Raw genomic sequence first — 13909 nt, 5'->3', positions numbered from 1 at the left:
TTACACATTCCATTCCATTACAAATACTTCTAAGTGTGCCTACTAGAAATTGTTTTGAGGCCCTTCCTGAAGACAAGAGGAAAGCTGCTGCCACCTCCATTCCTTCCTGGTGGCCTGTGTGGTCCAGAGTGGCCACAGTCCCATGGCTGGGTCTCTTCTTCAGGCTGTGACTGCCTCGGACACAGGTCTGGGTTTGTCAGCAAGAGGTTTCCTGGAAACAGATCATGTTCATAGTCACCCAACAGCAACCTTGCAGGACAAGCCAGATCAGCCTGTGCTCCCTTAACAGTGGGGCATATAGGCCTGGGCACTGCAGCTCTATGACCTCCCCACTTGTAGGTTCTTAACCTCCGGGCCCACCATACAAGCTCAGATTATCAAGTCCACCCTGACTGTGTGTAGAACAGTGGCTCTCAGAGCATGGTCCCTGGGCTCACCTCATCAGACTTCCCGGCTGGAGCCCAGAAAACTGCATGTTGGCCACCCCTCCGTAATCCTGATAGAAGCTAAAGTGGAGAACTGTTGACTGAGAGGAACAGGGACTAATGTCCCTTCAGTCAGAGTCACACATCCTCCAGGGCAGAGGAATGGGAAGCTGGGGGAGAAGGTCTGTGTCAGAAAGTGCTGGGCACAGGTGCAGTGGCTGGCCTGGTGAGGGCGCCCCAGGGAGGCCCCGCCATGTCTCTGTACCACACCATCTCCCCTGGCTCGGGCAGAGCAGCCTCAGAGTGGCACGAGGGCAGCTCACGAAGCCCTGCCCAGAGCCAGCTCCAGTGGGGCACATATCAGAGGAGGTGAGCTGTGACCATCAGGCCACACGACAGAGGCCCTCAACTCGGCCCAGCTCACCTGTGCAGGTGCAGGCAAGGACACCCAGGAGGGCATCGTTAGTAGGGTGTCTGGGGCTGCTGGAGCCTGGTCTTGGGCTTCCAGTGCAGAGGCAACACCTCCCAGTGCTGCCCGGCCCCTACCTAGCCAGGTGGTGTGTACAGGCCGAGCTCTGCCTGGTCAGAAGCCCCTGGAGTTCCTGGCCTGAGTGCAGGCTGCCCCCAGCGGTGGGTGGAGCTCTGCGGTCCTGCCGCCACCCCCCACCACCACCCCGCGACCCCACTCCTGCCTGTCTGCCCAGCGGCAGCTGCCTCCTCATGCTTTTCTCATCAGGACCAGAACAAGTGGGATCGTTTTAATTGATGAGTTCTCTGGACAGCATCTGTATTTACAGCAGGAAAATAAACATTTGCTCTTGGTGAAATGCTTCAAGGGGGCCCTTATTCGGGTGACCCTGGGACCCTGTGCCTGCACGCTTGCCCCCAAAGTGGGCTTGGTCCCCCTTTGAAGAGTAGGGGGTGGGGAAGGAAGGATAGCCCCTCCAGGGTGTGAGCTGGGTGCCCCACAGCATACTCACCAGAGAGAAGCGCCAAAACAGAAGGTCGGCTTTACTTCGTGCAGTCGTTCCAGCCTGCGTCTTGTCCTGGACAGCATGGCCTCTGTGCTTCTTGACTCCTGTGAGGAGAGTCAGGGCAGCTGAGCCAGGCTTGTGAGAACAGCTTCTTGCCAGGCTGAGCCTGCAAGTCCCGGAGTGGGGCTGAGAAACTTCCTGCACTGTTCCCACCACCCTCCACGCTAGGCCGCCTGTTGGTCACCCCAACTCTGCTGGTGCACAGAGCCCCCAGGGGGTCCTCAGGTGGAGGCTGCCTGTCCGGAGCACCGTCCTGGCCAGAACACCTCTGCAGCTCTCCCTCAGCTTCTGACCGTGGTCTGGTCACAGGCTCATATATGCTGGCTGCCTCCAGGAGTGCCCTGTGCTTGGGGCGGGGGAACCTGTGAGGGAGCCCCAACTCTGGGGTGCACCTACTACAGACAGACTGGGAACAGGTCTGGGGTGATGCCTGTGTCATCTAAGAGTGAACTTCACTTCTGAAGCATTCAGGAGTTAGTAGGGGTCCATTATCAAGCTGAGCGAAGCCCTGTTTGATCGAAAGCAAGTTGCAAGAATGGTTTTCTCCTCGGCCCTGAAAGGCTCTGAGTGCTGACGAGATTAAGTGTGACCCTCCAAAAGAAGCTAAGGTGGTGCACGTCTCACAGCGCTTAGTGAGTGAGCCGGGGAGAAATCCTGTACCTGACACATTTGAAAGCCTCTCGCCTGGCAGCAGGCACACCATTCAAAGCAAAGTCAAGTTGGCCCCACACTTCACACTCCAAGGTCAGGTCAGATGGAAGACGGTAGACCTGCAGATGAACAAAGAAATCCCCGTGGATTCCAGCCCCTCACTCTTGCCCTCAGTATCCTGAACTGTAGACGGGTCAGTAAGAGCTTGAATCCAGGGCCGTTATCTGCCCTATACTAAGCCTAGCCACAGTCCTGGATCCTGTGGGTCCCGCACCTGCAGTGTTGCCCAGGAACGGCCCCGGGCACACACGGAGCAAAGAGTGCTTATCCTGTTAGTTATGCCTTTCAGATTCTTGCCTGAGTTCTGAGCCACGTGACATTTACTTTAAATGGAATTGTATGTGAATTCACGTCAGTTTGGCCTGGAGACTTGGATGCTGTCCCTTGGGATGAAGAGCCTACTTGTCTCAGGGTTGTTCCCTCACACAGCTCCCTGACACTCAGGCCCATGGGGTGTCCAAGCTGGTGTGTACTGGGAGGAGGATATTCAGCACCCATGAAATCGGAAGGCCCATGGGGAGGGTGCAACCCTTTACCGTGGACAAGACAGAGGCTGGTGCTTCCTGGAGAAGCTCCAGCCTCCATTACCCCTGAGACTGAGCCCCCCGGGGAGCCTTTGGGAGCCTGGGCTGTATCTCAAGCCCCATGCTAGTCCCAGTGATGCTGGGAAGAGAACCGTGAGTGTTCACACTGCCCACAAGAGACGGCACACACCCCACACGCCGCAAAACACAGACCTGTTCCCTTGCTAACTGCCTCTCAGAAAGCGTCATGGCACGCCCCCTGTTGGAGCACACAGCGTATTCTCCTGCAGGACACAGTTCGCCGCCGCCTCATCCTCCCCCTGCCCGGTGGCCCTGGGCTCTCACACCTGTGTCTGAGCAGCCAGAGGTTGAGGGCCGCTCGTGAACCCTGACACAGCACCAGGCCACCACGGCACAGGGAACTCGAGGGGCTCCTGGAGGGAGGAGGTGGCTGGGGAGGGTGGACCGGTGGCCGCTGTGGCCCTGTAGTTGCTGAGCCCTCGTTCTCTCTCTCGCAGGAACGGTTTTCCGAAGCAGACGGCAGCTCAGCTGATCCTGAAGGCCATCTCCAGTTACTTCGTGTCCACAATGTCCTCCTCCATCAAAACGGTGTATTTTGTGCTTTTCGACAGTGAGAGTATAGGCATATACGTGCAGGAAATGGCCAAGCTGGACGCCAACTAGGCTGAGGAACTGCAGGCCAGCCCGCACCATGCCCCCGCCTCCAATTTGAAAGAAAGAAAAGAAAAAAAGAAATCCCCTCCACTCCTAGTGGGAGGCGGGAACCCTTTCATTTTTTTCCCCCCCCCGTTTTGCTCATCTAGGGAAAATAAGGTTTTGGTTTCCAGTTTAATTGTGTTTGACCTTCTAAAATGTTTTTATGTTAGCACTGATAGTTGACATTACTGTTGTTAAGCACTGTTCCAGACCGTGTCTGACTTTAGTGTAACCTAGGAGATTTTATAGTTTTATTTTAATGGAATCCTGCCTGACGCAGAGCAGTGGGGAGAGCAGTCTTCTACGTGGGGCAGAGCGCAGGAAGCCCGTTTTGTAACCGTGTGTCGTGGTGCTTTATTGTACACCCAGTGGCGTTCTTTTTACTATAATGTTCCTTTTTTCCTCCCCTCAAGAAGAAGAATCATGAATTTGCCCCAGACTTAATTTTTGTTTACTTTTTGTCTTAATGTTGGATTTGAAAAATGAAAGATTTAAAAGGCAGAACAGAATCTGTTGTCCTTAATTATATTTGCAATTTGGAATTTGTGTGAATTGATTTAGTAAAATGTTAAACTGTTCTGACTGGTGTGTTCCAACTTACTGTGCCCTTGAGTCCTAAGTCGGTTTCTCTTATCACAGGAATGGGGGACCCTGGGTGGGGCAGCCCACCCTGAGAAATATTACAGTGGTCACTGCACCCTGGGGTAGGGAGAGCAGCCTCAGACCCTGATGGTCTCTAGGGGGGAGTTCGTATAAAGTCTCCTTTCATCCCATGACACCGGGCAAGGGTGAGATCCCATTTCATGGATGAGAAAGCAGATGTTCCAACAGCCATGTGGGTGGCAGGTGGCAGGCTGGTCCTCCAGCCTGGATCTCTAGACTCTGAGCTCTGCTTTCTCCTGCCACCTCCTCCCTCCTGACCATCTCTCTGACTCATGGCTGGACCCAGAGCCCCTGGGCCACTTACTTGCCAGATGGAGTGACAGAAGCCTTCAGCCCTCAACCCGCGCCATGCTCTTTCCTACAGGATGGGGTCCCTGTTACTGGGAGCTTTCCAAAGGCAAGGAAGGTGCTCTCACGAAGGCCCCCATCATGCTGTCAGCTTTTACAGCTGTGGGTGTTTAGGGATGATCCCTGCCACACTAGAGTAGCGAAACTTTGGCTATCTCAGCTTGTTAGCAAAATGCAGACACTCTGTGCTTCAGAAGGTACATTCACCTTAATCTCAATTTGCCTAAAAGGCACAGAAGACTGCTTTTGTCACTTTAAAAAAGAAACGTGCCTGATTCTAAAGCAGACTTTACCCAGGAGGAAATACATAGCACGCTGCATATCTTGGATGAATGTAAAGGATCATTTTTCCTTTCCACACTGTGCCTAATGAAATAAGAATAGAATTCCTAAGCCATCACACAACCAGCCTTTTCAATGAAAAACCAACCATGACACTTCTCACTCAAACCTGAAAGCTTTTTTGAAATTTTCCTAAACATAAGGTGTTATTAAGACTTACATTTTTCCCCCAAGATCTTTACTGTGTCTAGATTACATATTCCTACTTATTAATTATATTTTGGCAAAAAGGTTTTTATTTTTTTAAAGATGCATCTTCGGATTAACGTATACATACTACCATATATAAACCAGATAATCAAGAAAGACCTATTATATAGCACAGGGAACTATTCAGTATGCTCTAATAACCTAAATGGGAAAACAATCTGAAAAAGAATAAATACATGTATAATTGAATCATTTGCTGAACACCTGAAACACAACATTGTTAGTCGACTATAGTCCAATATAAAATAAAAATTTTAAAATAATAAGAAAAAAAGAAGATGCATCTTAAAAATGATATCATTTCATCAGTAATATCTGCATACGTCTGCCTGGACAAACCTTACTGAGTAGCGTTCATCCAAGAGTGTTGTCTGCGCAGATGACATCTGTGATGTGGACGCTGGCTTCTAGGAGCTGCTTATTTGCTGTGTGTCAGGCACTGTGTTGAGTCTCTTACAGATATCATCCATTCTGCCCTTGTGACAGCCCTGAAGGGCAGGTCCTTTTGTTAGAGCCAGTTTACAGCTGAGAACACAGACTGGGAGAGATTGAGTGCCTTGTGATCACACTGCTAATTAGTGATAACCAGAAAGGCCCAAGATGGCACACTAATCAGCAACAAAGAGAGGCCACTTGGCCTCAGTGCCATTTTCAACTCAGAGACTGAAACACAGATGGAACAGAGGTTTAAGTAGTTTCTAGGTAAATGGCATTTCCTTCGCCCTGGAAAAGGAACACCTTAAAACCCAGTCCTGTGTTTACCAGAGATCGGCCACTAGATGTCACTCAAAGGATGGGAAGCCAAGAGAGGGGAGCGCTGCAGGTTTCTGCTCTTCGAGTGTGCACAAAAGAATAGACTGCATTCGTCAGGATTTGTGTGAATTATTTACCATAATCACCTAAGTGTCTCTAAACTTGCGATAATCCAGAGTGCGTTGTGCCCCTGAAATGTGGGCTCACTGAAGAAATTCTTCTCAGTGACACCGAGGGAAAGCACGCCAGCCCTTCGCCTGGGATCCCCGTCATCTCTAAACCACCCTGTCTGTTTTCAAAACTGAGATCAAAAACTGTTCTCTGATGTCGGCCTCATGTTTACAGGGAAAAAAGAAAACAGCTCATTACTTAAAAAAAAAAAATGGTATGAGTGCAAGGAACCACTTGAAACGTACACAGACCTCAAATGAAAAGTCTGCAGTTAGTAAAATTTACCAGAAGTGAGATTATTCTGGGAAGGGAGAAACCTGCAGCCTCTGCAGAGGTAAGGGCTGTCCCCGTCTCCCTGGTGCTGTGAGCTGTGTTGGAGGCAGGCTTGCAGTGAGCAGGGAGGGAGCCACTCACCCCACGGCCACCACGCCTGAGCCCCAGCCCGACCTCAGGATGCAGCCGGCAACGCAGCCTGTGCCGGTGGCTGGGCAGACAACACCCCCTCCTGCTTATTTCTGAGGAGCAACCTTTGCCCTCGGCAGCTGGGCTCTGCCCCGAATAATCCAGACAATTTCTTCAGAAAGCCTATGAGCTTCCTTAAATGACATCTGAGATCTAACACAGTGCCATGGCTCCAACTGGGACCACACTGACAACTACTGTGTGAGTGTGTGTGTGTATGCGTGTGCATGTGGACACGTGTGTGTACTGGTCCTCTATATCCATCATTTCATCTACTTCTCGTGGCAAGCCTAGGAGGTTGATCATACCCTCCCTATTTTATAGATGAAAAAATTACAACAGAGAGGTGAAGTGTATCCCCCAAGCTATCAGTGTGGAATGGGGTTTGAACTCAGCTGTCTATGTCTATAGATAGAGTTCTTCCTGTCCCCTCTGCCCTGGGGACCGGCCCCTCCTATGGTATGCACTCCCAAATTTTACTCCAGTGAGACATGGCTTCTTGCCTATTCAACTTCTAGGTCCTATGCAGCTGGCCTGGGGGTATACCCAGAACCCGGATGATAGGCAAACAGAAACATGTATTTAAAACAATCCAGTGGCTTCCCATGTGGCATAGTGGTAAGGAATCTGCCAGCCAATGCAGAAAGATGCGAGAGACTCAGGTTCATTCCTTGGGTCAGGAAGATCCCCTTGAGTAGGAAATGGCAACCCATTCCAGGATTCTTGCCTGGAGAATCCCATGGACAGAGGAGCCTGGCGGGCTACAGTCCACGGGGTCGCAGAGAGTCAGACACGACTGAGCACATAGCACACATGTGCAATGGGCTTCAAGGACTCACGGGGCGCTTACTCTGAATGAGGCTCAGGCCAGGGCCTCCTGTAAGGACAGGTGAGACGCTGCCTGTGCCCAGCAGTGTGGGTGACCCACGGACTTAGCCACTGTATGGGCAGGGGCTTGGCAGGGGGAGCTGCACCCACAGGCTCACAGTGCTCAGGGAGACTTTCTGGGAGCAGACAACCTACAGCCAGGCTGTGTGGAGAAGGTTGGAATCTTCTAAGCCAAGACAGCCAGGAGATAGGGACGAGTGGCAGGACGGCACACAGGCATCTCTGTCCCAGCCGGGGAGGCTCGCTGTGTCCCTGTGCTGGGAAGCCCAGGTCTGCGGCCTGCTCACAGCCAGGCAGCCACGCCAGCCCTAGCTCTGCCCCATCCCTGCCCCCAGCATGTGGAGCTGTCCATCCATGGGTGTGTTTACCTGGGTCAGGTGACTGTGTTTGGTCCTAGATACAGTTAGCCCTGACAGAGAAAAAAGGCAAGAAGGAAAGAAGAGAAAAAGGAAAGGGAAGGGATGGGAACAAGAGATGCGCAGTAATTGCCCTCTCTCACTCCATCACATCCCTCAAAACCCTGAGGCCCCACGGCTGGTCTGTTGTTGAGTCTGGCCTTCCTGGAGAGGGTAGCAGCCTGGACCAGTCAATTCAGGGGGCTGGTAGCCTCCTTGTTTCCTTCTGTGTCATGCAGGCTGCATCCTCAGTCACCCTGAGTGGTCCAGCTCTCATCAGAGGCCACGGTGGCTGGGGGATGGCGTGGCCCATTTATTCTTTAGCAACCATGGTGTTTAATTTTCATGGCCAGGCGCCACTGACCGGTGTTATCTTGGGAGCTGGCCTCAGTGCCGCCTCGAAGTGATCCACCTGAAGGCACTGGGGGCGGGAGGAGGGTCCCAGGCCAACCCTGGCCGAGAAGAAAGGGAAACGCTCAATGGCAAAGGGTGAGGCCGCCTTTTCTTTGGCTTTTCTCCCATTTATAACCTGGCCCGTTGTGTTTGCTTCTGGGGGCCCCAATATCAAAATAATATCGCATGACCCTCCTGACAGGCAAGGCAATAAAACTGCTCATTAATCCCGGCCCCCATCACCGCCCCTCCATGCTCCTCAGCAAAGGTGTGTAAATAGACTGGCCTTTCCCTGACCCCTGAAAACCAACCCAGCCGGGCGCCTTTGTCAAACTCAGAGAAAGAATCTCAGAAACTCTCTCTCCATAGACGGCACTTTCCCCTCACTCCCCTACTCCCACTCAAGTGACCCACCATCACGCACATGTTCACTCATACCCATGCTCACATGTGTATGCACACACCCTCCCACACACGTGCATGTGCTCACTCTCACCCACCTAAGGCAGGAGACTCCAGGCCCTGTGTGTCAGAGGGGGCAAAATCAAGGGACAAACAGAGAAACATCCACCTTGAACAGAATCAGCCAGGACTCTCTGCTCTATAAGACAGCTTACCTTCCTGCTCAGCAAAGCCCTCGCTGGCCTGTTTCACCCTTTGAATGTGCTGCTTCTGCTAACTCTCCCTTGAGCATGCTTAGAAGGGGCACCCACTGCTTGCCAGAGCCCGCTGGGGCCCAGCACCCACAGCAAAGGGGGCACCGTCACATGTCCTGGCGCACATGCCGCAGGTAATGTCATCACTGGCGAGAGGCCACCCGAGTCCTGAGCACAGACCTGGTATTACAAGGTAAAGGTCCCTGTTTGCACTGTGGGTTTATGATGACACTTTGGAGGCTTTCCTGGTGGCACAAATGGTAAAGAATCTGCTGGGACCTGGGTTTGATCCCTGGGTCAGGAAGAGTCCCTGGAGAAGGGAATGACTACCCAGTCCAGTATTCTTGCCTGGAGAATCTCATGGATGGAGGAGCCTGGTGGGGTCGCAAAGAGTCGGACACGACTGAGTGACTAACATTTTCACTTTTCACTAGGGAGGGCAGAAAGCTCAGAGTCCCAGGACGACACCCTCCGAATCTTCTTGTGTCTAAATCTAGGAAACCAGAGCCACGACCCCAACACAGAAGACCGTGGCCCCAGGATGCAGGCGGCCCGGGTGAGCCGGTCACATGTGCCTTGCTGGCAGGAGTGCCTTCCAGGCTGAGTTCTTGGGCAGGTGACCTTGATCCCAATGACCTGGGATGTCACATGGCCCTCAATTTCCATATACAACCTTCCCACAGATGAGCCTGGCCTCCTGGGCAAGAACCCTGGTCTCCTCCTAGCCAGGCTGATGGCACAGTCCCCACCAACCAACAGGAGGTTGGGCTCCAGGCCTGACCTTCTCGACATGTTCACCTATGCACACCATGCCCAGGCTGGCTGGGAAACCTGATATTTCTGTACCTTGAAACGACAAAGCTTCCTAAGCTTAGGAGAATAAATTAGAGTTGAGTTCAAGGAGGCTCAGCTGCGGCGATGGGCAAATTGATTTGCTTCCCATCTGGGAGATTAAATTCCACTGCCCCAAAATGGCAGCAGGGTAATGAGCTGTCAGTCAAACACTGCAGAGCTGGGGCCGTGCGCCTAATTGAACCCTGGCAGCTCCTCATTAGGGCCCCTCAGGTCTGAGCTACGGATTCCCACCTTGAGACGGCCTCCGAGCCCCAGAAGAGAAGCCACTTACTTACTTGGTCCTGCCACACAGCTTCTGTAAAGAGATGCCACCTTGGGCAAAGGCTGGACCAACTTCAGGGAACTTAGGCTCAGCCAAGTACTTACGACATGCTTGCCAACAGCCACTGATGGCCCTCCAGGATTTCATTATGAGCAGACCCTAACACCTGGAGGATGCAGACAGCATCCATTGAGGGACCCCAGGGAGCCTCACTTTCCAGGGGCCCCTCAGCTGAACCCTCCTCTGCCTCAAGTGTCCCCAGTAACCCCAGGGCTACTCAGAGGGCAGCACCCCGAAACCATCACCATACCCCATCACTTGGCCCTTTCCAGCACGCAAAACTTGCATACACACAGAGGGTTCAATCCTAACACACCTGGGGTGATGGTCAATGTCTCCATTTATAAAATGGTTAAGGATATGAGACCATCCATGGAAGTTTTAAAAGCTGTCTTCGAAGTCGATAAAGGCCTGAGAATGGAGGAAGGCTGGTTGTTCTCTCCAGCTCCACCTTCCACCTCCGCCCCTCTTTATACCTGTCCTGACTCTGTGTCAGGCCAGTCATATCTTGCTTGCAAGACTTGGCATGTGTCAGTTCCTTGGCCCCGAACACATGACTGCTGCCTTTGTATAACCCTGCTCGACCTTTTGGGTCTCTTCTCTTGCCCTTCCACCTCCTCCAGGAAGCCCTCCTGACCCCACCGTCTGGCTGGGTGTCCTTCCTGGGTGTAGCCTGCACACTCACCAGTGACAGCACTGTACCTGCTGGACAGCTGTCTGGCGCTGACGGCCATCTCCCCATCAGACAGCAAGTACTGTTCATTCACACACACCCCTGGAGCCCTCTGGGCTGAGCACCACACTCAGCTCTGATATACAGCAGTGAGCAAGCAAAGAAGACCCCACCCTCCCTGAGTGCCCTGCGGCATCCTCAGTGCCTCACCCCAGGGAAGAAGAAGGGAAGAGGGACTCTCTCTCAGGGTTGCACAAATCACGGTCAAGCCGAGCCTGCTGGGACCCTCGGAAGCCAGCAGTCAGAGTGCCTGACTCAGAGGGGAAGAAGGAGGAAGACCCAGGTGCATACGCCCACTCCTGGAGCTCCGGTTCTGGAGCAACACCCTACTGGGTCTCTGGCTCCGTGTGTGCACAGAGAGGCTTCAGAGTCAAGTCTGATGTTGGCACCAGACTTCGGCTGACACCAGCCAGCCGGCCGCACAGCTAACGGCAGCCTGGATCTCATGGTATCTGCTGTTTCCGCTTCCCTGGATCTTGATTTGAAAAGGGTGTGGACATGGAAACTTTCTGGCTAGATGCTAAATCCACAGTATCAATAGACAGGGACAGCAGCAGGAAATGTGTGCAGGAGAAACCTCTGTGTTACGGCGGCCGAGAGCCCTGGCCTGTGTGCCAGTGAGGCTGAGGTCACACCTTTCACAGGCAAGGGTATTAACCCGGGCAGGTGTCCTGGGTGGGCCATGGGCAGCATTTCCTGATGACCCCGACATACAGGCCTGAGTCAGGAAGCCTCTCACAGCCCCAGCCCCGGGACAGGACAACAGGCTGCAGCTCAGTCCAAGGCCTGGATCCTGGTCCCGTCAGGCTCCACACCAGCAGAGAGAGGCTGTGATCACAAGCTCATGGCGCTTGTCGGCCCTGGTGAATCTCCAAATGCCCTGGACAGGACGTGGGTCCGACCCTGAACTGCTCACACCACCAGGGTGCAGGGCAGGATCACCTGATGCCAGCCGCTCAAGACCCTGTCTGCCACCTCCATGATCGGGGGAAACCGCACTAACAACACAACCAGGGATGCGATCATGCACGGAGAAGCGGCAGCAGTATGAATGCTAGGAGCACCAAGGAGCCTGCATGCATCCTCTTGTCAGACCTTCCCAATGACCCTGACAAGGAACAAGACTATCCCCACACTCAAGGTGAGGCAACTTGCACCAGAGAGGTGCAGTGACTTGGCCAGACCACACAGTAGGAACCTGGCTGAACAGGATTCAAAACCAGGAATAAGTCCCTCTCAAGTCAACTCTTGCTCCTTCTAGAACGCCCCACAATGGCCTCATAAGGTGCATTATCCCATTTCACAGATGAGAAAAACTGAGGAAGGGGGGGGTTGGGCGGGAATCAGCCCCTTCCACGAGGCCATAGAGCCAGGGAGAGGCTGGCCTTGGACGTCCTCCTGGGAAGAGACCGGCTCCAGCGAAGCCTACACTGACTCAGGAAGCAGCACCGACTCTGCTCCTCTGCAGGCCGGGGACCTGGCCGAGGCCTTCCAGTAATTAGTGGGCTCTTGTTAAGACCCAGTCGCGCCGTGCCTGGGCCAGGGCTTGTTTTTGTTCCCAGGCGAGGCCCTCGCTGGAAGGCCAGGCGCACGTGCGCAGCCCCATAAATCCAGCCGGCGTCGCTCATTACAACGTTCCGCTTCACGACTCTGCCGCCCCAGCCGTTCGGGCTTCGCGGCCGCCGGGCCTCCCTGCAGCCCAGCTCGGCCGCCCCGCGCCGCCCGCGGCCTCAGACATGAGCTCATCCAGCGCGCGGCGTGTGAGGAAGTGGCCGGGCGGCGCTCTCAGCAGCGAGGGGACAATGTGCCCATTAAGGCTGTCAGCTGTCAGCTCCCCACCCCACCAAACACCGCGCCCCCTGGAGGCAGGACCACCCCACTCTGGGCCCCGCCCACCCTCCAGTGCATGAGAATGCGCCCCGGGGTGGGGCCTGTCCACTCAGGGGCTGAGGGTGGCCGCAGGAAGTGGAAGCAGGGTTGCGGGGGTACCGGGGAGGGAGGCATGGGAGAACTGGGCTCAGAGACCTAGCCCCTGATCTCCATCCTGCCGCCAGTGACTGTCCACCTCCCTGTGGGGTCTTGGGCTGGTCCCCCTGACCCTCTGAGCCTGCATCCCCACAGCTGTTGATGGGAAACCATGCCTTGCCTGGCCAGGAAAGCTCCACTCTGCAGCCTGAGACCTTGAGCCTCTATACTTTGGTGTCTCCTCAGTCAGTGCAAAACCTGGCTCGTCTTTATCTCTGTGGTCTGAGGAACTGCTAGGGGATGAAGCCCCGACAAGTCACCCTGCCTCTTCCAGGGGTGGTCTCATCTGTTAAAATGGAGTTGGCAGCCCAGTGTCAGGGACAGATGCTCCATCAAAATGAGCTGCTTCTTTCTATTGCTCTGGTTCCCATAAAGGTCAGAAGCCTCATGGCTGTCATGGCTAGAATCCAAACTCTGGCTAGGGTCAGTGTTTGACAGTAGCCAGCTCATCTCCATGTGGCCAGCTTCAAGGGAACGTGGCCACGTGGTTATCAATACCATGGTCAATTCTAACCCAGCATTGTGTATGGCTGAGGGGCTGGTGTCATTGGCAAGCCCTTCCCCATTTTGTATTACCACAGCACAGAGAGGAGCTGGGCAATGCCCAGTTTGGGGGGAACCTTCTAAAACTGTGCCATCCAATGTAGCTGTGCCATTAGCTACATGTGGTTATTTAAATTTAAATTCATTAAAACACAATAAAATTAAGAATTCAGCTCCTTGTTTTCACTGGTCACCTTGTAAGTACTCAGTAGCCACTGTATCGGGCAGCTCTGTTCTAGAACATCAGTCCACGGCGCACTTCCAAGCAACACCCCAAGCTTTTCAGACTGTTTAGTGTGTGGAGCAACAACCGTGGCCGAGGCATTTCCACCAGCAAGTGTTTCTATACCGCCAATAATGACAGGGACAGGGACTGATAGTCGTGATGGTGGAGACAGTAAAACCCATGCACTGCTGCATGCCTCATATTTGTATTACATTTAACCCCCACCTTCCAAACGTGCTGCAGTTAGTGCCATATCTCCATTTTACTCAAGACAAAATGGACTTAAGAGCTCAATCAAGCAAGGCAGAGGGGCACAACCAGCTCCAACTGCACGGCCAGCCTCCCCTCAGGTGCGGATTTCCGTCTGACCCTCTGTGCTTTGACTAGATTTGCACCCAGAGGAATGCTTGCTCTTTCCCAAAAGTGCCAGTTCCCTTCTGGCCTTTCACGTAGCTCTGAATGTTTCTTCCTCTCAGGAAAGCTCAGCCTTATCTGCGAAGACCCCTCCTGGCC

At 53.5% G+C, this 13909-nt stretch overlaps 1 protein-coding gene and 1 long non-coding RNA gene across 8 annotated transcripts in view; one reads left to right on the top strand and one right to left on the bottom strand.

The window, feature by feature from the left end:
* The window catches only part of LOC129632511 (core histone macro-H2A.1), a 94819-nt gene extending 90830 nt beyond the window's left edge, over positions 1-3989 (top strand). For all 4 annotated transcript variants that reach the window (XM_055554279.1, XM_055554290.1, XM_055554269.1 and 1 more), the window contains exon 9: positions 3213-3989. In XM_055554279.1, coding sequence (XP_055410254.1) covers positions 3213-3378 — 166 coding nt within the window. In that variant the 3' untranslated portion in view covers positions 3379-3989. The remainder of the gene's footprint in view (positions 1-3212) is intronic.
* The window catches only part of LOC129632557 (uncharacterized), a 258203-nt gene continuing 244370 nt past the window's right edge, over positions 77-13909 (bottom strand). For all 4 annotated transcript variants that reach the window (XR_008704586.1, XR_008704584.1, XR_008704587.1 and 1 more), the window contains 3 exons: positions 2120-2229; positions 1406-1503; positions 77-211 (listed from right to left, as the gene is read on the bottom strand). This is a non-coding gene — a long non-coding RNA (uncharacterized LOC129632557). The remainder of the gene's footprint in view (positions 212-1405; positions 1504-2119; positions 2230-13909) is intronic.

The sequence above is a fragment of the Bubalus kerabau genome, chromosome 1 (genome assembly GCF_029407905.1).
Source record: "Bubalus kerabau isolate K-KA32 ecotype Philippines breed swamp buffalo chromosome 1, PCC_UOA_SB_1v2, whole genome shotgun sequence".
Lineage (NCBI taxonomy): Eukaryota > Metazoa > Chordata > Mammalia > Artiodactyla > Bovidae > Bubalus > Bubalus kerabau.
This window is presented reverse-complemented; position numbering and strand designations above follow the sequence as displayed.